This window comes from Orycteropus afer, unplaced genomic scaffold (genome assembly GCF_000298275.1).
Source record: "Orycteropus afer afer isolate SDZICR_OR568_19922 unplaced genomic scaffold, OryAfe1.0 scaffold00539, whole genome shotgun sequence".
Lineage (NCBI taxonomy): Eukaryota > Metazoa > Chordata > Mammalia > Tubulidentata > Orycteropodidae > Orycteropus > Orycteropus afer.
This window is the reverse complement of record NW_006922126.1, coordinates 1,564,240-1,589,896: the sequence shown is the minus strand read 5'-3', so window position 1 is coordinate 1,589,896 and position 25,657 is coordinate 1,564,240. Positions and strand designations below refer to the sequence as shown.

At 53.7% G+C, this 25,657-nt stretch overlaps 1 protein-coding gene across 1 annotated transcript in view; it reads right to left on the bottom strand.

The window, feature by feature from the left end:
• Positions 1–5,515: 5,515 nt before the first annotated feature.
• The window catches only part of UVSSA (UV stimulated scaffold protein A), a 39,961-nt gene continuing 19,819 nt past the window's right edge, over positions 5,516–25,657 (bottom strand). Inside the window, exons 7-13 of the mRNA XM_042782950.1 lie at positions 24,254–24,368; positions 13,446–13,620; positions 12,474–12,605; positions 10,726–10,909; positions 10,108–10,219; positions 6,764–6,944; positions 5,516–5,609 (exon numbers count right to left, since the gene is read on the bottom strand). Coding sequence (XP_042638884.1) covers positions 5,516–5,609; positions 6,764–6,944; positions 10,108–10,219; positions 10,726–10,909; positions 12,474–12,605; positions 13,446–13,620; positions 24,254–24,368 — 993 coding nt within the window. The remainder of the gene's footprint in view (positions 5,610–6,763; positions 6,945–10,107; positions 10,220–10,725; positions 10,910–12,473; positions 12,606–13,445; positions 13,621–24,253; positions 24,369–25,657) is intronic.

Genomic DNA, 25,657 nt, shown 5'->3' with positions numbered 1-25,657 from the left:
GGTTATCATGTTGTGTACAGTTGTTGCTGTTCTTAGGTGCCCTTGAGTCATCTCCGACTCATAGCGACCCCATGCACAGCAGAACTAAACACCAACCGATCCCGTGTCAGCTCCGCGATCCTTGCTATACTTGAGCCCATCATCGCAGCCACCATGTCAATCCAACTCAATGAAGGCCTTCCCCTCTTTCGTTGACCCTCCACCTTACCAAGCATGACATCCTTCTCCAGGGAATGGTCCCTTCTGACAAAATGACCAAAGTAGGTGAGATGAAGTCTGGCCATTCTTGCTTCTAAGGAGCATTTCGGCTGCACTTCCTCCAGGACAGATTTGTTTATTCTTTTAGCAGTCCACAGTACTTTCAGCATTCTTTGCCAACACCACAACTCAAAAGCATCAACTCTTCTTCAGTCTTCCTTATTCATTGTCCAGCTCTCAAATGCGTATGATGCGGTTGAAAATACCATGGCTTGTGTCAGGCACACCTTAGTCCTCAAGGAGACATCTTTGCTCCTCAGCACTTGAAAGAGGTCCTTTGCAGCTGACTTGCCCAGTGCTATACGTCGTCTCATGTCCTGACTGCTGCTTCCATTGGCATCAATTGTAGAACCAAGCAATGTGGGTCTTTGACAACCTCAATCTTTTCTCCATTTATCGTGATGCTGCTTATAGCTCCAGTTATGAAGATTTTTGTTTTCTTTATAGTGAGATGTAATCCATACTGCACACTGTATTCTTCTATCTTCATCAGTAAGTGCTTCAAGTCATCCTCATTTTCAGCAAGCAAAGTTGTGTCATCAGCATATCACAGGTTGTTAATGATTCTTCCTTCAATCTTGATGCCACATTCTTCTTAATATAGTCCAGCTTCTCGGATTATTTGCTCAGCATACAGATTGAGTAAGTGTGGTGAAAGGATACAATCCTAATGCACTCCCTTCTTGATTTTAAACCAAGTAGTGTCCCCTTGTTCTGTTCGAACAACAGCCTCCTGGTCTACGTACAGGTTCCTCATGAGTACAATCAAGTGTTCAGGAATTCCCAATCCTCTCAATATTATCCACAATTTGTTATGATCCACACAATCAAATGCTTTTGCATAAGATTAAAACACAATTAAACATCTTCCTGGCATTCTTTGCTTTGAGCCAAGAACCATCTGACATCAGCAATGATATCCCTCATTCCACGTCCTCTTCTGAATCCGGCTTGAACCTCTGGAAGTTCTCTATCAATATACTGCTGCAACCGTTTTTGAATTATCTTCAGTAAGATCTTACTTGCTTGCAATATTAATGATATCGTTCAATAATCTCCACATTCTGTGGGATCACCTTTCTTTGGAATGGGTACAAATATGGATCTCTTCTGGTCAGTTGGCTAGCTAGCTGTCTTCCAAATCTCTTGGCATAACCGAGTGAGTGTCTCCAGTGTCGCGTCCATTTGTTGAAATATCTCAAAGGATATTCTGTCAATTCCTGAAGCCTTGTTCTTCGCCAATTCCTTCACTGCAGCTTCGACTCTTCCTTCAGTACCATCGGTTCTAGATCATATGCCACCTCCTGAAATGGACGAACATCAACCAGGTCTTTTTGGTACAGTGACTCTGTGTATTCTTTCCATCTTCTTTTGATGCTTCCTGCATCATTCAATATTCTGACCATAGAATCTTTCAATATTACAACTCGAGGCTTAAATTTTTTCCTCAGTTCTTTCACCTGAAGAAATGTTGAACTTGTTCTTCCCCTTTGGTTTTCTAATTCCAGGTCTTTGCACGTTTCATTATAGTAATTGGCTTTGTCTGCTCAAGCTGCTCTTTGAAATCTTCTGTTTGGTTCTTTTATCTCGTCATTTCTTCCATTTGCTTTAGCTACTCTCCGTTCAATGGCAAGTTTCAGTCTCTTCTGACATCCATTTTGATATTTTGTTCCAGAAGAGTTGGGGCTGGCCAGACCAAAAAGATTCACAAGGTAGTCTGATGTCAACTAACCTCAGGAGGCATGACTGAGCCTCTTATGCACGTGCAACGAGGGCTCAATCATGATTGGCTTATGAAGGCCCAGAACACGAAGGCTGAGAGAGCTTCCTGGTTGGTGAAGGGAGGGTGACACGCCCTCTTTGAGACATGGAAACATCATACTGGGAGTTCTGTGAATCATCCCAGCAAATTATCAAACCCAAATGAAAGGGAGAAGTCATCAGGTGAAAGTGAGAGTGTTGTGTGGACTCTCAAGCTTGCACCTAGCATTTGTCTGTTTGGCAGTTAAAGGACAGTGTCCATTTAACCTCTGAGATCAGCCCTAGCTGTGGGTGGCTAGAGGCAGAGAGTATGTGTGCCACATGGGCATCTAGTGTCAGAAATGACTGGGAAGTGGAAAGGTGGGGACTGGATCGATCTCCACATTTTGGGATTGGATTTATGCTCTTATCCGGAAGGTACAAACTACTGAAAGCGACTCAAGAAGAAACAGAAGAATCTGAAGAGGTCTACTACAAGTCAAGAGATCGAGTCAGTAATCAAAACGGTCCCCACACAAAAGCTCAGCACCAGAGGGTCTCACTGCTGAATTCTACCATATGTTTAAAGCATTAACACCAATTCTTAACAAACGCCTCCAAAAGTGTGAAAAAAAGGAAACATTTCTCAAATCATTTCATGATTACCCTATAGCCTGAAATCACAAAAAAAGAAAACTACACACCAGTATCACTTATGAACACAGACACAAAAATCCTCAACAAAATACAAACCAGCAACATACAGAAATGATTATACACCATGAGTAGAAAAGGTATCTGACAAAATACAGCAGCTTTGGGACCAAACGCTCTCAACAAACAATAGAAGGGAGCGCCTCCACCTGATACAGGGCATCGACAGAAAGCCCAGGGGCACCATCACACTCAGGGGGGAGAGGCTGAGCACTTTCCCCTTCTGATCACGAACAAGATATGAACGTCCACTCTGTTGTTGTTGTTACATGCCCTCCAGTTGGACCCAACCCATAGCGACCCCTCCTTGGGGGTATCACTATGGAAGTAGATTGCCCAACCTTCCTTCTGAGGAGTGGCTTACGGGTTTGAACCGCCAGCCTTCTGGTTAGCAGTCAAGTGCCTGAGGCACTACACACTCTAGCCACTGTCATTCAACCTTACCCTGGAGATTATGGTCAGGACAATAATGCAAGAAAAATAAATAAAGGCATCTGGATTGGAAGAGTAAGTAAAACTCTGTTTGCAGATAACATGACCTCGTATACAGAAAATCCTAAGGAAATCACCGAAAAACCAACAAGAATTAAACTAATGAATGAGCTCAGCAACACTGTGGGATATAAGAGCAATATACGAAAATCAATTATATGTCTATGCTCTTGCAATGAACAATCTAAAAATGAAATTTAAAAAAAAATCCATTTACGATCACATCAAAAAATAATAAAACACTTAGAAATAAATTTAACAAAAGAAGTGCAATAATTGTACACCGAAAACTACAAAACATTAAATTAAAGAAGACCTAAATCAATGAAAGCCATCCCACGTTCATGGATCAGAAGACTTTATGACTACATTGGCAATATTCCACACACTGACCCACGGACTCAACACAATCCCTACTAAATTCTCAGCTGTCTGTTTTTGCAAAATTTGATAAGGTGATTCTAAAATTCATTTGTAAATGCAAAGGACCCAGATTGGCTGAAATAATTCTTGGAAAAAAAATAAAACAAAAACAAGACTGTGTGGCACTAGCATAAGAAGAGACATACAGAGTTAAAAAAAACAAACAAACAAACAAAAAAACACCAGAATTTAGAGTCCAGAAATAAACCACACATTTAAGGACAACTGATTTTTGATAAGGGTGCTACCCCATTGTGCTACCATTCAATGGGAAAAGAGTAATCTTCAACAAATGGTGCTACCAAGAGATGACGTTAGGTCCTCACCGCACACCATATACAAACATTTAACTCAGAATGGATTAGAGATCCAAACGTGACAGCTTAAACTACACAATACTCAAAAGAAAAAAGAGGTGTAAATGTGACTGTAGGTTAGCTAAAACAATATCATGTCTTAGATATGATACCAAAAGCATGCACGTGCACATGCACACACATGATAAACCAGACTTTACCAAATCTAAAAACATTTGTTTCAAAGGACACTATCAAAAAAGTGAAAAAGAAAAAAGCATATTCAAACCATATAAAGGTCTAGTATCTAGAATACATAAAGAACTAATAAACAACAACTCGGGTCAAATAATCCAATCAAAATGGGCAAGATCTGAGTAGACATTTCCCCAACGACATAAAAATGGCCAAATAAGCACATGAAAAGAGGCTCGCTATCATTAATCAAGAAAACAGACATCAAAAACACAATGAGCTTGGACCTCACCACCAGCAAGCTGGCCAGAGCAAAAAGAGGAACACCTGGTGGCTGTGTGTGCAGTCCGACTCTCACCCCGCAGGTGGGTCAGAACATGGTGCAGCTGCTGTGGAAAGCAGGCTGAAGCCCCTCCCTGTTAAACTCAGAATTCCCATGACTCAGCAACTGCACTCCCAGCTAGACACCCGAGAAACACGAAAACACGTCCACACAACGGGTATGTGAGCGTCCATAGCAGCATCATTCACACAAAAACAAGCCAGTGACTGAAGGCCCGTATGATAGGGTTCTATTTGTGGAAAATGTTCCAAACAGGCAAACCCACGGAGACACAAAGGAGATCAGTGGGTGTTTAGGGCCTGAGGAGTCCTGGTAGCACAATGGTTAAGTGTTCGGCTCCTAACGGGAAGGCTGGTGGTTCAGATCCACCCAGTGGCTCTGTGGGAGAAAGACCCGGCAATGGGCCCCCACAAAGACTGTTGTGTGCTGTGGGGTCAACTCTGACTCTGGGTGACTCTAGAGGACACAGCAGGCTGCCCCACAGCATCTCCGACCTCTCCAGGAGCAGAGTGCTGGGTCAGGAAGGCACTGATGAGCTTGAACCACCAATCCTGTGGTCAGCAGCCAAGTACTTGACCATAGCCTAGACAGCCCTATGGGGAAGTTGTTCTCTGTCGCACGGGGTTGTTGTGAGTGGTCACCTCTTGGGAGGGAGATGCCTGCTCAAGCACTCGCTGAGTGCTGCACTGCGTGTCTGCCTCTGTTCCAAAGGACACCCCATGGAATGCACAAACTGCAGCGAGACATCCAGGGACACACTGGCCATCTCCACACACACAGAGCCTCCAGTAACTTCTGCCAGGCCAGCCCTGGAAGCCAGACAGTGGGCCAGCCCCACAGCAGGGGAGAGGCATGCCTACAGGACATTCTAGTTTGAATCTGCCCCCCTGCCCCCCACCGGATTAGAGTCATGAAGCCCCTGATTGTGTTAAATACACAACTGTGTTTGCCCCGAGGTCACTGCCCCACTCGTGTCCGCTCTCCAGTCTGAACACGGCAGCAGAAGAGGAGCTGGCGGCCAGAGGGGACCACATCACACCCAAGGGCTCAGCCTTTAATGCAGCGCATAATTAAACTGGTTTGCAAACTTCTCATGCTTCTTCTGGTCCATCTGATTCATAGCTGTGACGACCCTCCGAACAGCTGCCCTGTGGGAAACAAATCGAGACACCGGCTGAGAGCTCTGATGATAGCTACGGGCTCCAGGCCATGGCCAGACGTCTGGCACGGTCAGACGAGATCGTGCCCCTGCCCCACCCCTCCCTGGAAGGCCCGTGAGTGCCCAGCTCCCGACATGATGGCTAGCAGAATAAGCGTGCTGAGCCAACTACACTCTCTGCTGAGGTGCACAGCGGTCAGGGCCAGCTGGGCAGGGCATCGAAGGGGCACCCAGCAGCCAGGAGGAGCTCTGCTGAGGCCCCACCTGCCGGAGTAACATTGACCGGGCACTGTGGACCCCATACGCACTGGGGGCGCCATGGACACTGGTGGACAGGAGGAGCTCTGCTGGGGCCCCACTGGCCAGGGCAGCAGTGACTGGGCACCGTGGACACTGTGGGCACTGGTGGTGAATGATCAGAGCCTGGCCTGAGCCACGCCCTCCCAGTCAGGAGGGCACCTCGGCAGACCGATGACAACGGGTAAGGGGCTGCTCTTCACTGCAAGACCCTCTGCACCCCAGGGGGGCCACCCCAGCTCACCAAAAAACAAGGACGACGTGGCTGGTCAGTGAAAGCCCCTGACCGGGAACACGCATCCCCCCTCAAGGCTTTCCAGCCCCAGAGCTCGGCTTCCCGCTTGGGGGCATGTCCTGCTGCCGGTGGCCAGCACGCCTCCTCGCCGCTTCCTCACTTTACAGGACTGAGGTCAGGACAGGCCCCTCAACACTTCCATATGCGTGAGGACTGGGCCACTGCCTGAATCACTTCTATGAGCATGAGGATGCTGGCTGCCCCCCAGGTCATTTCTATGGGCGTGAGGACTGGGCTGTCACTCGGGTCACTTCTAGGGACATGAGGTCAGGACCATTAACCTGGTCACCCCATGGGCGTTGACGATGTGGCTGTCCCCTGGGTCACTTCTGTGGGCATGAGGGCCAGACTGTCACCCAGATCACTTCTATGGCCATTAAGACTGGGCCATCACCCAGGTCACTCCGTGGGCACGAGGACTGGACTGTCACCAAGGAAGAACCCTCCTTTTGTGCCCCCTCCTGGGTCTCTAGAATATGCTGGGACTCAGCCTGCCTTTCCTAGGAGAGCACCCCCAAACCGAGGTGCTGGGGACTCGACAGAAACCTTACTTGTCAAAGACCTTCTTCCCGAGGCGAGCCCGGGCCGTGTCCGCCCGCTGCTTCAGGTCAGTGAGCTTGGGGTACTTCCTCCTCTTCCCTTTGCTCCTGCCCTTCCTGCTGCACTGGGACGAGCCAAGGTCTGCCCCCGTGGCAGCCTCCACATCTCTCATGAACTCCGGGTCCCGCCAGTCTGTGAACGAGACACAAGCGTTCGGGGATTCCAGAATGACCTGCACTAACCAGAGCCCCTCCTGTCTGCCCTTTCACTAGGCAGAGACAGCCACTGTGTCTCTCACGGACTGGGCTGGGGTGGGAGAGGTGGTCGGCCTGCTCACCGCCTGGCCTGACCCTGAGCGGGGACGGTCTCTGCCAGCAGAGGGAGGGTCTGCTGCCACACACAGCTCATTCCCACGGCCCTGAGCCCTGCAAGCCCTGTGGCCTGAGTGGGCCACAGAGGACCATGCAGGGCTCTGTGGACAAGGACCGGGAGCTCTCTCCCTCTGCTGGGAAGGAAAGGGGGGTGTCCCTCCTGGTACACTGCCCCTGTCAACCTTGACTGCAGCCATCAAGTCTGTGTGGCAGGAGTGTCACGGCTGTAATGGGGGCAGGCTGGCTGCCCACTGGTCCCCAGTGAAGGGCATGTATTTTCTTAGGCCCAGAGCTAACGCAGGGTTTTCATTCACTTGGACAGCACTGCCCTTCCCCACAAGCACAATGCCATCTGTCATGGCCACTGGGCACAGCCCTGAGAGGCACAGAGCCCTGAAGGCAGAGCTGTGGCAGCAGGAGGAGGAAGAGTTGAGGGGCCTGCCTATGACCCCAGCTCCATAGATCCTGGCCTGGCAGCCCAAGCCTGCCACCAACAGGGAGATCAATGTGGCCATCAGACCAAGACGGACAACAATGCCAACTCGGTGCCCCCCTCTCAGGAGGCAGCTCTTCACGGGAACACAGCATGGGGCTGGAGAGCCAGGGCTCTGGCCTCAAAGCCCGTGTCCACACCTGCAGTGGGCAGCGTGCAGCCCACCAGGCAACTGGGGAAACCACTCAGATGCTGGGCCAGCTGCCCTGCTCAGGGTAGCAGCAGTGACGTGACCCGGAGGTGCCAGACCTATGGACACCAACTGGCTGGCAGAAGGGTGCTGGACACACCGTGACCCAATGGCTTCTGTCTATACACAGGGGACAGCCCACGGCCCAGAAGCAGACACACTCCCAGCCCCATAGACCAGCAGGCAGGCAGACCCTGGAGCAGGCAGGAAGGCAGGAGCCCAGACAAACAGATGGCCAGGCCTCCCCGAGTGGATTTTTTGAAGTGAAGGACTACAGGGCTGCACCATTCAGATACAGGGACGATTAATCCAAGATTAAGGAAAACTGTCTAAACAGTTTATCTCCCAGTAATAAGAAGGCGTCACAGTTTAGGAACCCAGTGAATGGAGCAATTGTTTAAACACAACGAAAAAATGCTGGCATCCAGTGGCGACAGAATGAGCGTCTCAGGAAAATGAAGGAGCACTTTAAAAGCCTTTGAAAAAAATCAATAGACTCCGGGCCGGGTGGCCTTCCCGGGCACTGATGGCCGGCGCCGCGCATTGTCACCAGGGCGAGCGCTGGGAAGAGAATTACCCGTGCGCGTGGGGAGGCGGGATCGATACCGTCGTTAGTAAAGAGATGCTATTTCACATCTGAGTGGTCAGCGCTGGCCCGGCCTGCCGCCCCGATACCTGTTTGTTAACAAGTCACCAAGGGCTGCAAAACCAGATACTCTTCAGGCTTGACACAAAAAATAGGCACTTAATTTGCTCCCAGTGCGAGCCCCCCGGGAGGGCCTCGGCCGCAGATTAACAGGTCAGGCCCCCCCGCAGCAGCAGGGCGCAAGGCCCAGGCACGGCCGGCTCAGCTGAATCCAGCGTCTGCCTCCGGTAATCAAAGTGCTGGCCGCTGATGGTGACAGGAATGCTTCAGCGGGTGCCCCCACACGAGCACCACCAGGCGTCTGTGGATGTGGCATGCTCTCCATCTGGCACTGGGTAAGGGCTGCGGGCAGAGTCTCTGCAGAGGAGACCAAGGCCCCAGGCTGTACAGGTCCCCAACAAATCCACCCTCTGAAAGGGACAAACCTGACCCCAGATGCCACAGAGCAGGGACACTGAGACAGGCTGAGCCCAAGGGCCCAAGTGCCTGCACAGTCCACAAGAGCACCCCTGGCCTGGGGGTGTGCACCAGCCCCACCAACACTGATGGCTTCCATGCGCCTCTCATGACTGGCTCACGGACCCTGCCACCCATGCACACTGTTCCCTGCCCAAGAATAACCATCCCCTGCATACACACACACCATGTGTGCAAATAGCCATGGCCTGCACACACACACCATGCATGCATATACCCATCCCGTGTACACACACACACATCATGCATGCACACAGCCATGCCCCGCACATGCACACACATGTAACATGCACACACACATTCCTCCCCCAGGACACCCATCCTGTTTACACACACACACAGTTTCCCACCCAGCAATACCCATTTGCTGTTCTCACACATGTGCACACAACCTGCACACACACACAACCATTCCCTACCCAGGAATATCCATCCTCTGCTCACAGACACGTGCACACACCAGGTGTGCACATACATACTCCATCCCCTGCTCACACACACACATGCACACATGAAACACACATGCATGCACACCCCGCATTCCCCATCAGCCCCCGTCCCTCCTCCCAAGACCACAGCCTGGAGAACAGAGTGGACGAGGACAGGACACTCCCCGCTAGACGGCAGACAGCGTGCGCACACACACTCCTCAGAAGGGGCCAAGTGTGATTAGATGGGGTGAGAGCGAGCCAACAGGCACTGGGAGGAGAGATGCAGGCTGCTATCAGGGAAGGAACGTGGGGTGCAGGCAATTACCTCCTCCTGCCTCGGGCCCTTCATCTGTTTGCAAAGCACCGTCGACACCCGAGCCACACACCCAGACCAGCCTAGGTGCTGCTGGCCTGGAGATGGGCTGGGGAGCCTCAGCAGCCACGTAGGGCACCGCCCTCCTCACTGTTCTCACTGCTCACAGGTGAGACGGGCATCTGACATCACCGGCCAAGAACGGGGAGGGAGACCGGTGTGTCCCGAGTGGTCCGAAGTCACGCGGACCAAACACGGAGATGCCGTGGGGCTATGCCCTGCCCTGCACGTGGCACCTGTGCCTCCTGCCCCATCTGCACCCCACTCCATTTGCACCATCCCACACCCCAACTCTTCTCGCACCCTCTCGCACCCCACTCCTCCCACACCCCACTCCGCCAGCACCTCTTGCACCCCACCCCTCCCCCACCTACCTGGGTGCTCTGCCTGCCGCTGCAGCTGCTGTCTCTGCTCCCGAGACCTGTCCTCTGAGTTGAGGGGTTGCCCCTTGTCATCTCGGGGGATGATCTTCCCATGGAAAGGGCACTGCAAAGGACAGGCAGAGACCACACACTCAGCGGGGGTGCTACCCACCTGCCCCGCGTCTCCACCTGCCACGGTTCATTCGAGTTAAAGGCTGGCGGGCAGGTGCTGACACACAGCACCCAGCCATACTGCAGCAGGACGCCTGAAGCTTCAGGAGGAAGTGACGTGGGGAAGGGGGCCTCTGTCCTGCCCCGGGCAGGCACGACAGGCGGTGGAGTGGACTCTGGGGCTGTATCAGTTTGGCGGCCTGGGCACCACCCACCCGAAAAGCCCCCCTGCTCTGCCCTGCCCAGGAAGCCCCCAGGTGGTGTGTCTGCCTCCCCGCCTCTGAGGGTCCCTAGTGAGCCCAGAGCAGGTTCAGGACGTGGAGGAGCCACTTCCATGAGCCAGCAGGCAAGAGAGAGGTGTGGCAGTGCCAGCTCTGGGACCCCAGTGGGAGGTGCCAGCACCCATTGCCTGGAGCCCCGCCTGGCCCACCCCTCATGCTCACAGCCCTCGGGCCTCACCTTCAGCCGGTCCTGGCGCTCACAGAGCCGGCCGTCGGGCCGCAGAGCGCGGCACCGGTGCTGCACCGGCTCGAAGCTCCCTGCGAACGTGATGTGGCGGCTGCGAAGCATCTCAGAGACGGCCGCGCTCTCCGCCTCCTCGTCCACCTCCCTGGGCTTCCAGAAGCGATGCTGAGAGTCGGCTCTGCGGGCAGGCCCAAGGCATTCAGAGCCCAGCCACGGGAGCGTGCTGCCTGGCACAGGAGTGCTGGCACGGAGGCACGGCCGGCACGCTGCAGCAGTGTGGCTGCCCAGGGCCTAGGCTGGGACAGCCAAAACCCAACACAGCCCCTCCACCAAGGGAAGGGAGCGACCCCACCCGGGTAGTTCAGGTCACGTGCCAGCTCGGCTGCGCCTGGTGTTGAGTGGCTGGGCAGCTGGATGTAGTGATTCCCCAGGAGGACAATCAACTCCGTGGTGGAATCTACTAGAGCAGCTGAGTAGCTGCCTTAGGGATGTGGGCTGCTTCCTGTGTGTAAGAAGACGCTTTGAGAAAGATCTCTGCAGCTTTTGGCAAGCTTAGACCCTGCATTTGGCCAAGTCTTCATCTCAGTGGCCTGCCATGTTGTTTGGTAATCTTGGGACTGTGGCATCTTACTTGTTGACCTTGGGTTTGTCAGTCCAGCAGCCAGCAGCTGTCTGAGTTAAGAGAAGCCTCCAGTTTCAGTGGGCTGAGAGCAATAGCAGAGCTGAAGCCCAGGTTGAGTGGCCTTCACCCAGCCCCCAGAGGTAGCACTCTGAACTTGGATTTCTAGACTTCCAGACTGTAAGCCAATAAACTCTTGTTTGTTAAAACCCCCATTTGTGGTATGTGTGTTACAGTAGCACTGGAGGACCACCCACTGAGCCCCGAGGCCTCCCAGGGTCACCTAGGCTTGAATAGATGCACAGCTCTGGTAGGCCCAAGTTCAAATGTGACGCTGCTATGAGCTAGCCCTATGACCATGGGTGGGGAGGACAACAGCTGTGTCCTTAAAACATGACGGACAGCAGGCACAGCAGCTGTGGCCTCATGAATCCCAGGGGGTGGGGATTCATGGGGAGCCAGGGTTAGCACTATTGCAGGTGTGTGGGTGACAGCAGCGACGCTGCCGACTGCGTGGGGGGGGGAGGGATGCGGGACCAGCAACAGTGACTGCCAAGCCAATGGGGGAAGGCTCTGTTCCTTTCTCTTTTCTCCAAATAAGTTTATTATTATTTCCCCGGAAGTTTTTAAAAATGTTTCTCCCTGTTGCTGCTCACCTGGCAGCACCAGGGGATGCCAGCCCCACCTACTCACCTGGTGTCCTGGAAGGTGAGGGCAGCAACAGGGCAGCTGCCAGGTGACCGAGGTTCTCCCTTGTACTGACCCCCAGGTTGTACCCAGTACAGGCCCTTGAAGCTGCTGTATTGGTCAGAGCTCCTGGAGTAGGCCCTCCACCCGTGGTCCCAGTGGGCACTCAGCAAAGGCTGGACATGGGGGAGGCAGGGCGGACGGTGCCCAGGCTCACAGGTGACCACGGAAGCCAGCCTCGGTTGCCACCAGACCAGAGACAGCAGCCGGCCACTCTCGGCCCTGCCCCGCCCGCCACCTGCCCTGAGAACTCTGACAAGGATTGAGAACGACTGGCAGGGATGTGCTACGTCTTCAGCAGCACAGGGGTCTAGTCTCTGAGCAGACCTTCAAGGACAAGAGGTCCACTAAGAGCCTCAGGCACAGCCATACTCACTTGAGAATCCTCCCAGCCGCCGGCTGCTCCTGGCCCCAGTAGCACAGGTCGACCCCGAAGGGGACCACGGGGGCCCGAGCTCGCTCTGCTTGCTTCTGGGCCTCGTCTGGTCCCTGCGGTGCCCTGGAGGGGCTACAAGGGCACAGGAGAGCTCCCAGACCAGCCCTGGGCTCTTGCACCCCGTACCCCGTCTCCTTTGCTTCCCCGCAAGCCACAGATGGCCTCCCTGCTCTGGAGACAGAGACCTGGGCTGGAAGCACCGTGGATGGGGCAGAGGGTGCTGGGGTCCTGGGCACCCCTGCATGGTCCCAGCTCCAGAGGTCAGCCCCGGGAACAATGGCGGCTCTGCTCATTGGCCAGTGGGGCTGACGCTGCCCTCAGGGGCGCCGCATCCTCAGCAGTTCCACCCACCACGCAGCACGCACGCTCCTGGGGGTCCTTCCTCCTGGGCCTGTCTCCCCATCTGGGTAGCAAGCAGCTGGGCACTGACCTCTAAGGTCCCTGCCAATTCAGCTTTCTGTGAGTTTGCTCATTTTAGGAAAGAGTCCACCTCCCTTCCACAGACTTGCAGATGTTCAAAAGCAGGAGGGGTCTCAGAGGAACCCTGCGATGGGCAGGGCTGCGCACACTGCTCTGGCCCCGCAGAGGTCCAGGGCAAAGCCCCTGCGCCCCAGCCTGAGCCCCACAGGGCCTGGTCCCTGCTGAGGCCATGGCCTTGAGCCTCTCAGCCTCAGGCTGTCGGAGATGGGTGGGGCCTAAAAGGGCTTCTCTCAGCCCCAGCAGCACCCACCACGCTCTGGTCTCCACACTGACCCCTTCGTCTCTGCAGTCCCTACTGTGGCACAGGTGAGGGCTGGAGGAAACACTGTCCCAAGCTGCCTTCTAAGGAGCCAAGGAAGGTGCTGGGCAGCCAGACTGAGGTGGAGCCTGGGGCAGAGGAACTGTGGCAATGGGCAGGTACCCAGAAGTCACCTGGTGGATGAGGGCGGCGGCAGCTGGTCCCGGAGCAGCCGCAGCTGGGCAGCAGCCGAGGTGGGGTCCCACACCTCCTCGTCCCTCCTTGCCCTTGTCCTCGCAAGCCAAGTGCGAGCAGATCCTCCTGGAGGGTCTTTCTCCTGAGTCTGGGTGGGCGCTGCTGGGTCCAGGCCTGGAACAGAGGCACGTGTCCACTCCCGAACACCCTCCTCAAGCCACTAAGCTTGGCACCTTGTGTCCAGTCCCCATGCCTCTGGGGCAGGGAGGGGAAGATTCCTTAACACTACGTGATCCAACACCCATGACTTGGCCCCACAGTCCTGAGACCCGGCTGCCTGTATTGTGGCCAGGGCCACCATCCACCTGCAAGCCCCCAACCCTGCCAGCATCTCTCCGTCAGCCCAGGAGCCTGAATTTGGCACTGTCTTCTGCTCAGCCCTCCCTAGCTGCTGTGCGAGGCAGCAACCAGGGGCTATGTGCTAGCAAAGGACACAAGAGGTATCAGGTGTGGATGAGGAAACCCAAGGCTCACCACCAGAGGGGCAGTTCCTGCCTCCCCAAAGTCATGGAAGAATTAAAGAGCACCTGGACTCGAGCCTTTCCTCCCCCAGGTGCCACACCAGCCAAGGGTGGCCCCAGAGACACCCAGAGCTCAGCTGCCATGAAAGAAAGAAAACAAATCCAACAGCACATCCCAGAAAAGGCAGGCACATCAGATGAGACAGGATTAGTAACATGAGCACATTACATAATCCCAAAGAGATGAGGGGTGGTGCCAACAGCAAGAAGTCATAAATAAGCAGGGGATGATGGAGAAAACAGCCAGAAAGTAAGCAGGCAAAAGGAAGACTCAGCACAGGAGCTACAGAGTGGAATGGACCGGAAAGACCAGCTATGGCACGTGGGCAGCAGGGCGACCGGACAGCACCCAGATGGAATGCAACATGAAGCAAATTTTCAAAGTTCAGAGCTGTGACAGCTAGTACAAGTATCAACATCCTCGTTACAAGGCTCCTAGAAGGTAAGCAAAAATAAGTAGAGTGTAGAAAATAGTTGAAGAGATAGTCAAACTGCACAAAATTAGAGAAACACTGAAGAGGCTCACTGAGTGCCAAAGGGGAGGCAGGACACACCAAGGCTAGGTGCATCGTGAAGAAGTTTAAGAACATTAAAGCTGAGGAGAAAAGTCTGACAAGCTTCCCAAGAGAAAAAGCTGATACCACCAAAGAAACAAAAACACCACCAATAGCAGCATTCTCAACAGCAGCGCTGGATGGAAGGTGGCTCAGGAACGTCACTGTGTTTGTTGAGGAAAATATACACAAGCTAGAAATCTATACCCAACTAAACTATCATCTCAATGTGAGAATGAAAGGACAGTGACTATCATGTACAAAAGAGCTTATAAGGCTGGTCACACAAAGATCTGCTTTGAAGACACTCTTAAGAATAATCTACCAAGAAGAAAAATAACTGAGAAGGATGGTGCAAGATGTAGGAAGAAAAAGTAAGTGCCTTTGCAAAACTGACTGCTGACCCCCTCAAAAAGTGAGTATCTACAATAACTCAGAACTAAACTGTTCAATGTATGATCTGATATGATGGGGGCAGAAGGAGATCCAAGGTGGGGAGAGGATGCTAAGGTACACGTTACACGCAGAAAGGCAGTGTAGATATCGGTGAGCTATGAGAACAGTCCAGGGAAACACATGCATGAATCTTCTAAAACTGAGGGACAAGAAGAGTAAATTCTTTCACTAGAAGAAAAAAAAGAAAATGAGTATTTCTAAAACCAGTAGGAAAAATATTGATCTAGCAAAATGAAAACAAAACATCAACAGCAGCAGCAAATCAAAGAGCAAGAATGGTAAACAGAAGCATGCGATAAATTGGCTAAATAAGTCTCAAAATGTAATCATTCGTTAAATCAAAAGACAACAACTCTGACTTGATTAAAAGTATTTGGCAATATGGTGTCTGTAAGAAACCAACTTACCACAAATGGTTGGCAAGAAGCTGAAAATACAGGGATGAAGATAGATTTATTATGCAGCCAGGAACCAAAAGAAATCTGAGATCCTATGTTAATACTCTGATAGCATGTGCCTAAGGCACTTGACTGCTCACCAGAAGGCTGTGGTTCAAACCCACCAGCCACTCCTCGGAAGGAAGGTTGGGTAATCCTACTTTCGTAGTGATACTGCCTCAGAAACCTAAGGAGGGGTCGCTATGAGTCGGGGATGACTCGACAGCAAACAACAACATGTTAATGCTAGAGGAAATTTTCAGACTAAGTGAAAAAGAAGCCTAAAAGAAGGACTACGTGAAGGTGTAATAAACATGAACAGATCCATCCCTAATAGATTGAGCTTCAAAACGTAAGGCAACTCAACATCATGAGTCATTAAACTAACTCAACTCACTGCCACCGAGTCGATTCCGACTCATAGTGACCCCCTTTGGGTTTCTTAGGCAGTAAATCTTTACAGAAGTAGATTGCCCAGTCTTCCTTCCAGAGTGGCTGGTGGGTTTGAATCACCAACCTTCTGGTGAGCAGTCACATGCCTTAAGCACCAGGCCACCAGAGCTTCTTTTGTGAGTCACTGGGGAAATGCAAATCAAAGCCACAGTGAGACACCACTTCACACCTACTAGGATGGCTATAATCAGAAAGACAGAAAGCAAGCTGGGCTGGGGTGTGGAGGCGCTGGGACCCTCGGCACTGCTGGTGGGAATATGAAACAAGAGCTGCTGGCAGTTCCTAAGAAAGTTCCACACGGCAATACCACATGATCCAACAATTCCAGTCCTAGGGAGGTACCCAGAAGAACCAAAAGCCGAGACTCAGAACACATGGATACCCATGTTCATTGCACTATTCACAGAAGCTGAAAGGAGGACACAACCCAAGTGCCCATCAATAATAATGGATGAATGGATAAACTGACATGGCCCATCCATCCAAGGAACGGTACTCAGCCAGAAAGAGAGATGAAGTCCTGAGACAGGCTACAACAGGGGTGAGCCTTGAACCCAGGATGTTGAGTGAAAGCCAGACACAAAAGACAAATACTGTCGGATCCCACCTACATAGAACACCTGGTCCAGGCCAATGCATAAAGACCAAATACTGTCGGGTCCCACCTACAACACCTGGTCCAGGCCAATGCATAAAGACCAAAGCAAGTTAGAGGTCACCAGGGGATGAGAGGGGAATGCAAGTTAATACATACACACACACACACATATTATATATATATAGATATAGATATAGATATAGATATATAGCTCTGGTAGCATAGTGGCTAAGACACTTGCCTGCTAACCAGACGGCTGGCAGTTCAAACCCACCAGCTCTCCTCGGAAGGAAGGTTGGGCAATCCTACTTCCGTAGTGATACTGCCTCGGAAACCCAAGGAAGGGTCGCAATGAGTCAGGTTTGACTCGACGGCAGATAACAACAACATATATATATATATATATATATTATAACATAAAAAAATAGTTTATAAAGCAACGTCTGAGATGAGGGTGGAGCCACAATTGCAGGGGGGACTTCAGTTGGACAGCTCTTCTCACAAAGCAGTAGTTCAAACAGATGAAGAATACGCAAATTAATGTAATTGAAAGGACAAATTAACGGAACTGCAAACCTTTGTGTCCAATAAATTCTTTTCAAGCATTCATGTAACATGACAAAACCTCCAGGTACAACACGAAGGAGACATCCATCACTTCTGAAAGGTCTGTATACATACATGTACTTACTATGTGTATACGTACACAACATCTGGAATCCACAGCACATGGCTGCCACCAGCCCAGGTGCTGGGAAAGGTAACTGTCCTACACATACCCTCTCACAGACATACATAGAAACCAAGACACACAGCCCCTCCCCCCACTGCTGTGGGCCCAATTCCGACCCACAGCGCCCCTAGAGGACAGAGTGGAACTGCCCAAAGGGTCTCCAAGGCTGTCAACCTTCACAGAAGCAAAGCCCAAACCACACCCACTGCCGTGGAGTCCATTCCGACCCACAGCGCCCCTAGAGGACAGAGTGGAACTGCCCACAGGGTCTCCAAGGCTGTGATCTCTAGAAAAGCAGACTGCCACATCTTTCTCCGATGGAGCAGCTGGTGGGTTCATGCTTTTTGGTTAGCAGCTAAGTGTTTAACCACTGTGACGCCAGGGCTCCTTCAACATACATATACTTAATATGTGTATACGTACACATATGTATATGTTATGGTTGAATCACGTCCCACTAAAACACGTGTTATAAACCCTAAACCCTATACCGTGGTTATAATCCCATTTGGGAACGGATTTTCTCCTTATGTTTAGAGGCCATGTAGTGTTGTGTGGGGTGTGTTTTCAGCCAATCATCTTTGAGATATAAAAAGAGGCGATTGGGCACAGAGAAGCAGAGATGGGGGAGAGAGATACCACACCACATGAAGACGGCCCACAAGTAGCTCAGGAGAGACAAGGACTTTCCCCAGAGCCAATAGGAGAGAACGCTTTCCCACAGAATTCAGACTCTAGCCTCCTAACTGTGTAATAAGCTTCGGTGTGTTAAAGGCCCCCATCTGTGGCATTTTTACGATGGCTGCACTAGGGGACAGACAGAATTTGCTACTGGAGAGTGGGGTGCTGCCCTGACAGACACCTGAAACACAGTCGTGGTTTCAGAACTGGGTGATAGGTGGAGGCTAGAGCTGTACGGTATGTAACAGTAAGAGCAAGGAGGCCTAGTGACATGGTGCCTACATGCTTGGCTACTAACCAAAAGGCCAACAGTTCAAACACACTAGTCACTCCATGGGAGAGTGCGCTCCTTGTCAATCCCATGGGGCAGTTCTACTGTCTCACAGGGTTGTGATGAGTCAGGGTTGACTTGACAGCAATGGGGTCACAGTAAAAGCCCAGATTGCCTTGCAGAGACTGCCAGTAGGAGTACAGACGCCAAAGGCATGCTGGCGAGGGCTCGGAAGGCAGTCAGGAGAGCCTTAGAAGAAACATATGACACCAACGACAGAACGCTGCTAGACACGTGGACCTTCAGTGTGCTTCTGGTGAGGCCCGAAAAGAAGTGATGGACGTGTGATTGGACAAAGGAGGGAGGTGGCAAAGGACCCATCTAAATTATGTTCAGACGTTTAGTGGACAGAGAACTGGTAAGTGATGAAGACGGGTCCTAGGTTGAGATTTCCAAGCAATTTCTTAAAGGGGTAGCATGGTTTTTCCTTGCCCCTTTACAGTAAAACGTGAGAGGAAAGAGATGGACTTAAAAACGAACTGTGCAAAATGAAAATGGAACTTAAAAATTCCAGAAATTCTGTCATACGCATAAGGACATGTGCCCTAAAACTCTCACCAAGGGCTTGGTGGATCAACCTTTTGCTAAAGGGCATCCTCTAGGAAGAGGACAGGACCACCCCCCGGAGCAGCTTGGAAATCAGCAGAGCTGGTGGGAGGGGCAGGCGGACTCGATGAGCATGGAGCCACGCCCTCCTGGGTTTCAAAGGGTCAGATCTCTACCAAGTTGGTTCCGTGCGTGGGGCTGCCAATCTGTTGTGCCCAGAGGATGGGGCCTCTGCCTAAGGATGAGGGGACGGAGCCATCACAGTCAAGAGGTAGGAGAAGGACGCTGACCAAGGCTGCAGGGGCAGGGTTGCCACTCAAGATGGACTTGGAGAACCCATCGGCCACCCAAAGCCGATGGGGCAAAGTGTACCCACCAGCGGGCCTAGAAGGTGGGCCTCTGCCCAGGGCTGAGGGGCCCACATGCAGAATCCAGGCCCACATTTCACTCTCAGAAACCTCCCAATGCTTTCACTTTGTGCTTCAGCAGTGTCGCTGCAAGAGGTGCAGGCACCACCACGGCGAGCCCCGCGCACGCACACAGACGCCACACACATGCATGCGTGCGCGCACACACGGACTGAGGGAGGCAAGACCGACAAGAGAACAGTGTGACATGTGGAGAGATACAATCACAGCCCAGATCAATACGAGCATTCCTGAGAGTTACAAGAATGAAATATATTTTTCATTGATTTGTTGTTTTAAACCATTAAGAAGATGGGTAAGCGTGCGAGAGCAGGTAAGCACTCAGGGCACTAAAAAAACACTGCCATTGTCACGCTGTTGTGGAAAACCCACCTCCCCGATGGCCCTGCCGAGTAAAAATCCAGAAAGCGGACGGCACCCCCGGCCCACGGGCCAGCATTTTCAGGAGGGGACTCCTGGGAAAGTGGGGGCCGTCTGCCATGGCTGCAGCCCCAGAGCTACCATGAGCCCCGGCCCTCGTGGGCTCGCTGGCGCACGCTCGTCTTGGGGGCAGTACTCCCATGGCCGCATTTAGAAAGAATCATAGTAATGTCCAAATCCCCGTTTCTGTTTAAATTGACCAAGTGGCACCATTTGCCCAGAGCACTGACGCAGACCGTGCGGCGTGGCGATCGATGGGAGGAAATGGAGAGGCCAGGGCGCCGGCAAAGTTAGGCGGGCGAGCGTTGCCATTATTGATTTTACCGAGTTCAGCGGCCTTGTAATTAAAATGTAAATTTGAGAAAGAGATTATGTCCTGACAGAAACGGTGGGATTAAGGGGAAGATAAAAGCCCCTCAGTGCAAATTCAGAGGAAAGAGACCGGCGCGAGCACGGAGCACTGCTCCCCGCGGCCTCACACAGAACCGGCCCCTTCGGGCTCACCGGCAGAAACGGAAAAAACGGCGCAGAAGGCCATCCCGTGCACCGGTCCAGTGTCTACAGAAGTGAAGTTGGGGCAAGCAGCGCCCCCCACACTGTCATCTCTGAGCGGAGGGCCTGTACCTGGGGGCCCCTCCTGGCCTCCCACTGTCCCATGAGAGGTCCCAGGGTGGCTCCTGCTTCATCTCAGCTCAAAGCCTCTTCACTCGGGTGACAGGGCTCTCTGGGGGGAGCGGTTCCAGGCAAGGGAAAAAGTCCCTGGTCTGGGACCACCATCCTGGTGACACTGTGTGGTGGGTGCGGTCTGACACAGGCACACAGCACCCCCATGCCTCTGGCCTCTGTCTACAGGGTAACGCCACCCTCCTTGGGGCCCTCCCGCCCTCACCATGGGCCACCACTGTGGCTGTGTGCACAGCCCCCCGAGTTCGTGTCCTCAACCCCCTACCATCCTCAGCTGGCTTTTCACTTTGGCTGTCGTCAGGCAGGCCTTCGATTCATAGCCATCCCACATACAACAGCGTGAGGCCCGTCCGGACTGTACTACCCATACTGTTCAGAGAACTCCCAAACAGCACCTGGCCAGACTGGAGGCCGTGGCCACGACAGCCATGACAACATCCCTCCAGATGAAACCAGAATGTCTCGAGCCTTCAGAAGAAAGGGGTGAGCTGGTGGCATGTGAAATCAACATATGAAATGTGCCTGCTCTGCCCCTGCAGGCCAGCGCTCTGCGGGCACTGGAGCCTCCATAAGGTGGACAGTCACGACACAGCCTGACAAGGGCCACGGCTGGAGGCAAATGTCACAGGGGCCCAGGAGGCCCAAGGGGCAGGAGTAGAGCCCAGAGCCACTGGCTCACGTCACAGTTTCTGAGCCAGCAAAGGCCCATCAGGGGGTGTGTCTCCATGCCATCCCGCTGGGCCTGGGAAGATGGCAACCCCTGGAGAAATCTACACTCGTGTGCGGGGCTGGGATGACCCAAGAGCTGGGCTCAGCTGGGACTGCCAACCTGAGTACCTCCTTGGGGCTCTTCCATGTGGCTTGGGCTTTCTCACAGCATGGCCGCCTCACCACTGTCAGACCCTCACACGGCACCCCAGGGCCGTGTCTGCACAAGTACCCCGGCAAACAAGGCACAAGCCACACACGCCTTAAAACCCAGCTCCTGATCCCTACTGGCTGGCAGTCACAGTCCGTGCAGGCTTGGGGACCGTCCCCTCACTAGCTCTCCCACTGGGGGTTGTGTGAGGGGAGACGCAGTCACAGTCCGTGCAGGCTCGGGGACCGTCCCCTCACTAGCTCTCCCACTGGGGTGTGTGTGAGGGGAGACGCAGTCACAGTCCGTGCAGGCTCGGGGACCGTCCCCTCACTAGCTCTCCCACTGGGGGTTGTGTGAGGGGGAGACGCACAGCAGGGACTCGGAACGTAAGTGGCCAGGGCCCAAGCAGCCTGCCCCCTCTGTCCTGTCGCAGCTGTCCCTGACCTGGGCATGGGAGGCCTCACTGGCCGCACTTCAATCAGGCACCTCCCAGGGGCTGCTGAGGCTTCACCCAGCTAAAGGCAGCAGGGAGCCTGATGGGGAGGAGACAAAGGCTACCCTGGGCCTGGGAGGGGCAGTCACTGAACCTAAGGAATTCCTTCCGTCCCCCTCGGGTGCTTGTGCAACGGGTGGGGCTGCAGCAGTGGCCAGCTCAGAGGAGGCTGCTGGCGGCCACAGGCTCCCATGCTGAGTAGAGAGGTGGAGCGCGAACCAGGAAGATGGGCAAAGAGGTGATCTCCAGGCCACGGAGTCAGGAAGAGTATACACCAGGGGGCTTTGGGGATGATGGCCCAGGGGTCAGAGAGAGACCTGAAGAAGAGGAAGGGCTGGAACAAGACCAGGGAGACCCCGGCAAGGGGACATCCGGGCCAAGGCTGCGGGTGGGAAGACTGGGGCTTGGTTGAGGCGGGCAGGAGCTGTTCAGGGTTGGGAGGCAGCCTCACGGTGCTCCGTGTGTGTGGACCGTCACCAGCTTGCCTGGGAAGCCTGAAGGGCAGGAAGCAGGTCTGAGAATTCGCTGTACCCCTTGATTGAATTGGGGCCCAGACGTAAGCAGGGACCCAGTGACAGGTCGGTCACCCAGCAGCCCCCCGCTCGAGGCCACCTTCTCGGCTCCAGAACTCATGCTAACCCCAGGTGCTGGCCTGCCCAGGCCCATGATGCCACTCCACATGGCACTGGCCAGGTGGCCCCCAGACCCCGCAGATAGCGGGCCGGAGTAAACAGGGGCTGTACAAACGGAAGGTTGTTAAAAGTCTGGTCGTGTTAATTTGGCATGACACCCCTAATGGCTTCTATCTTCACACTTGAGTGGCCTAATCATGTAAATTCTTTAACAAATTTCCATTTCATCTTCCAGGCTCAGATCGCCTCGTCTAACTCCCACAAAAGCCACAGCCCTGTTGGCCTTGCTTCCTCCCCCTGTAAGCACCCTCAGCCCCACCCCGCAGACTGCAGAGCGGGGCCTGGTCCAACCACTGTCCCCAGATGCAGGGAATAACTTTTAGAATTCTTTGGAGAAAAAAAATTCAAAATGTTCTAAATGGGAAAGATCAGTCCTGTGCCAGCTTGGCACCGGGGGGTGGGGGGGTTGCCCTGTGCTACAAAGGAAACTGGGCTCAGGCTCAGATGGTGAACCCGTGACCCCACAAACATGAAGACACCACCTGCAATGCCCTCCTGTAACCAGCAACCGGGTAGAAAGAGTGCAGAGGGCGTGGAAGCCGTCTCTGCAGCCCCCCACTGCCAGCTCCCCCAGCTGGGAAGACCCCACCCTCTGGCCTCACACGGCCTGAAGCAAACACCACCAGACACTTGTGCTGTCCTGCTCTGGGGGCACCTTTGTTTCTCGATTTCAGACTCTCCTCCACCAGGGTTGGGCATCTCTCCACGAGGCCAGCCCATGGACAGGGCATGGGCTCCTACCTGGGCACCAGTGTGGCCTGTGTGCTGGGGACCATGGGCCCCATCCCACATCCCCACGAGGCCTGCCCATAGACAGGGCATGGGCTCCTACCTGGCACCAGCGTGTCCTGTGTGCTGGGGACCCTGGGCGCCATCCCACGTCCCCATGAGGGCTGCCTGCAGACAGGGCACAGGCTTCTTCCTGGGCACTAGTGTGGCCTGTGTGCTGGGGACCCTGGGCGCCGTCCCACATCCCCATGAGGGCTGCCCACGGACAAGGCACGGGCTCCTCTCTGGGCACCAGCATGGCCTGTGTGCTGGAGACACCTGGACCCCATCCCACGTCCCCATGAGGGCTGCCCACAGACAAGGCATGGATTCCTCTCTGCACACCAGCATGGACTCTGTATTGGGGCTCCTGCAGACAACAAGCTACACACAGAACTCCCTGGTGGGCAGCCAACATCCACCAGTGCCTGGAAAGGGCCCACCCCCACACAGGTGCCCCAGCAGGCAGGTGGGTACACGTGTGAGCCCAGCCCCGCCCCAGGAGAGAAAGCGGAAACTCCACCACATCATATGATGACAGACTCCGATGAAATCCCTTGGCACAGCTGAGGCAAGATGCCCTTCCCAAGGCCCACAGTGACCGCAGGCACACCTGAGTGGAACCGAGGGGACACCTCCACAGGTCGACCTCTACCCCTCAGGGGGCACAGGTCAGAAGCTCAGTGTCTCATCCTCGGGGCATGCTGGTCACAGCCACCAGACAAAGCAGACCCCTCTCACGGCTCCCCCCACTTGCCATGGAGAGCGCTTGTCCCCTGCCCACCTGCTGCCCTAACACCCACCACTACCTTCTCCAGGCCCGTGACTGCACCTGCACTGGGGCCCCCGCCCTGGCCAGAACCCCCTCAGGCTACGGCCCCCTCTCCACCTGCCAATGGGCTCCACCTTCCCCCAAGATCCCCTCCTTAGGGCTGCACCCCTGCTCCTCCACTGAGACCCCACCAACTTCAGGTCAAAGCCCCACCTTTCTCACCCCTCTCACTGAGACCCTCCCCTCAGGCTGTGCCCACCACAGCCCCACCCCTGGGGAGCAGTCCGTCCCTCTCGGCACCCCCAGCGCTCCGGCACTCACCATACTCTGCCCGGAGGTGGTCGGGGATGTGGGGCTCATACCCTTCCTTCTCCGGGACCTCCACAAACTCGTCCTCGTCCTCATCGTCCTCGCCCCCGGCCCCCAGGGCTGCCGTCTGCGGAAACAAGCCCAAGGACACGTGACCTCCTGGCCCTGGGGTAAAACTGCTTGCTGCCGGGCAGCTCCCCGGACAGGCCTGCGTCTCCTGCACGTTTCTCTGTTTAAGATTCCACCGTCACTCACCATGAGATCTGGTTTTAACGTGGCCTCCAAGGCTACTCTTATTCCGAGAACACCACTTCTCCACCTGTGCTCTAGGCACCTGCAGGGGCCTTGAACGCCCACCTGCAAAACCACGCATCTGAGCATGCCACACAGCCCCTGGGACACGGGCTGCCTTCCCGGGGGCACAGACTGGGCACTGCTTCCAGAACTCCACAGGACAGACTGACTTTCTGTAAAAAGTGCCCTCTGTAACCACAGCTCTCATCCAGTGAAAGGAGAAGCCTTCCTGTGGTTTGGGCCACAGTGACCTATGTCACCCAGCAGGCCGCAGGTGACCGTGACATGGGCAGTAACCCACAGCACCTGCCACTCTCAGGACAGGCACTGCCCCTGGGGACCCTTCCCCAGAGGTGGGGTTGACAGGTACCTCACAGACAAACAAGGAGTAACAGGCGTTTCGGGAATATTTTATCCTAAAAGAAATATTAAAACAAAAACCCCACTGCTCGGGACCATAGTCGCAGAGGACATCAAGCTCAATTGGCATAACATACTACATAAAACATTGTTCCACCTCCTACTGTGGCGAGTAACGACTGAGATCTTAAAAGCTTGCAAGCTGCCATCTAGATGCAACGATGGTTCTCTCCTCGTCCAGAACCAAGAAGAATGAAGAAAACCAAAAATTCATGGGAACAATTAATCCTAGCGGACTGGTACACCATCTGACCTTTAGCCTATACGACTATGAGATCAGAAGAAATAGATGATGTTCGGCTACTACTGTCATCCACTTGGAAGGGGATCTATATAGGAGTTCCTGGATAGACAGGGAGAACAATGTGGAACAAAACTCAAAATCATTTGGTAAAAAAAAAAGGGGGGAAACAGGTTTGCTGGCCCGATGGAGCCTGGTGGAACCACTGAGCCTATGGCCCCTAGCTGCCCTTCAGGTCTGGAATTGAATGCACACCTGTGGCTTCCAGCCAAACAAAAGACAGGTATATGAGCTGAAAATTTACCTGAGGTAGATACACTCCTTGGAGAGAACACGCATGAGAGAAAGAAGGGCTGTTTATGCACAGGGAGACAGCTCAGGGGGCAGGAGTGCACAGAGGGATGGACACAGGGAAGAGGTAACTATTGGGAGGAAGTGGGAAGTGAGCTGTGGCATTGTGG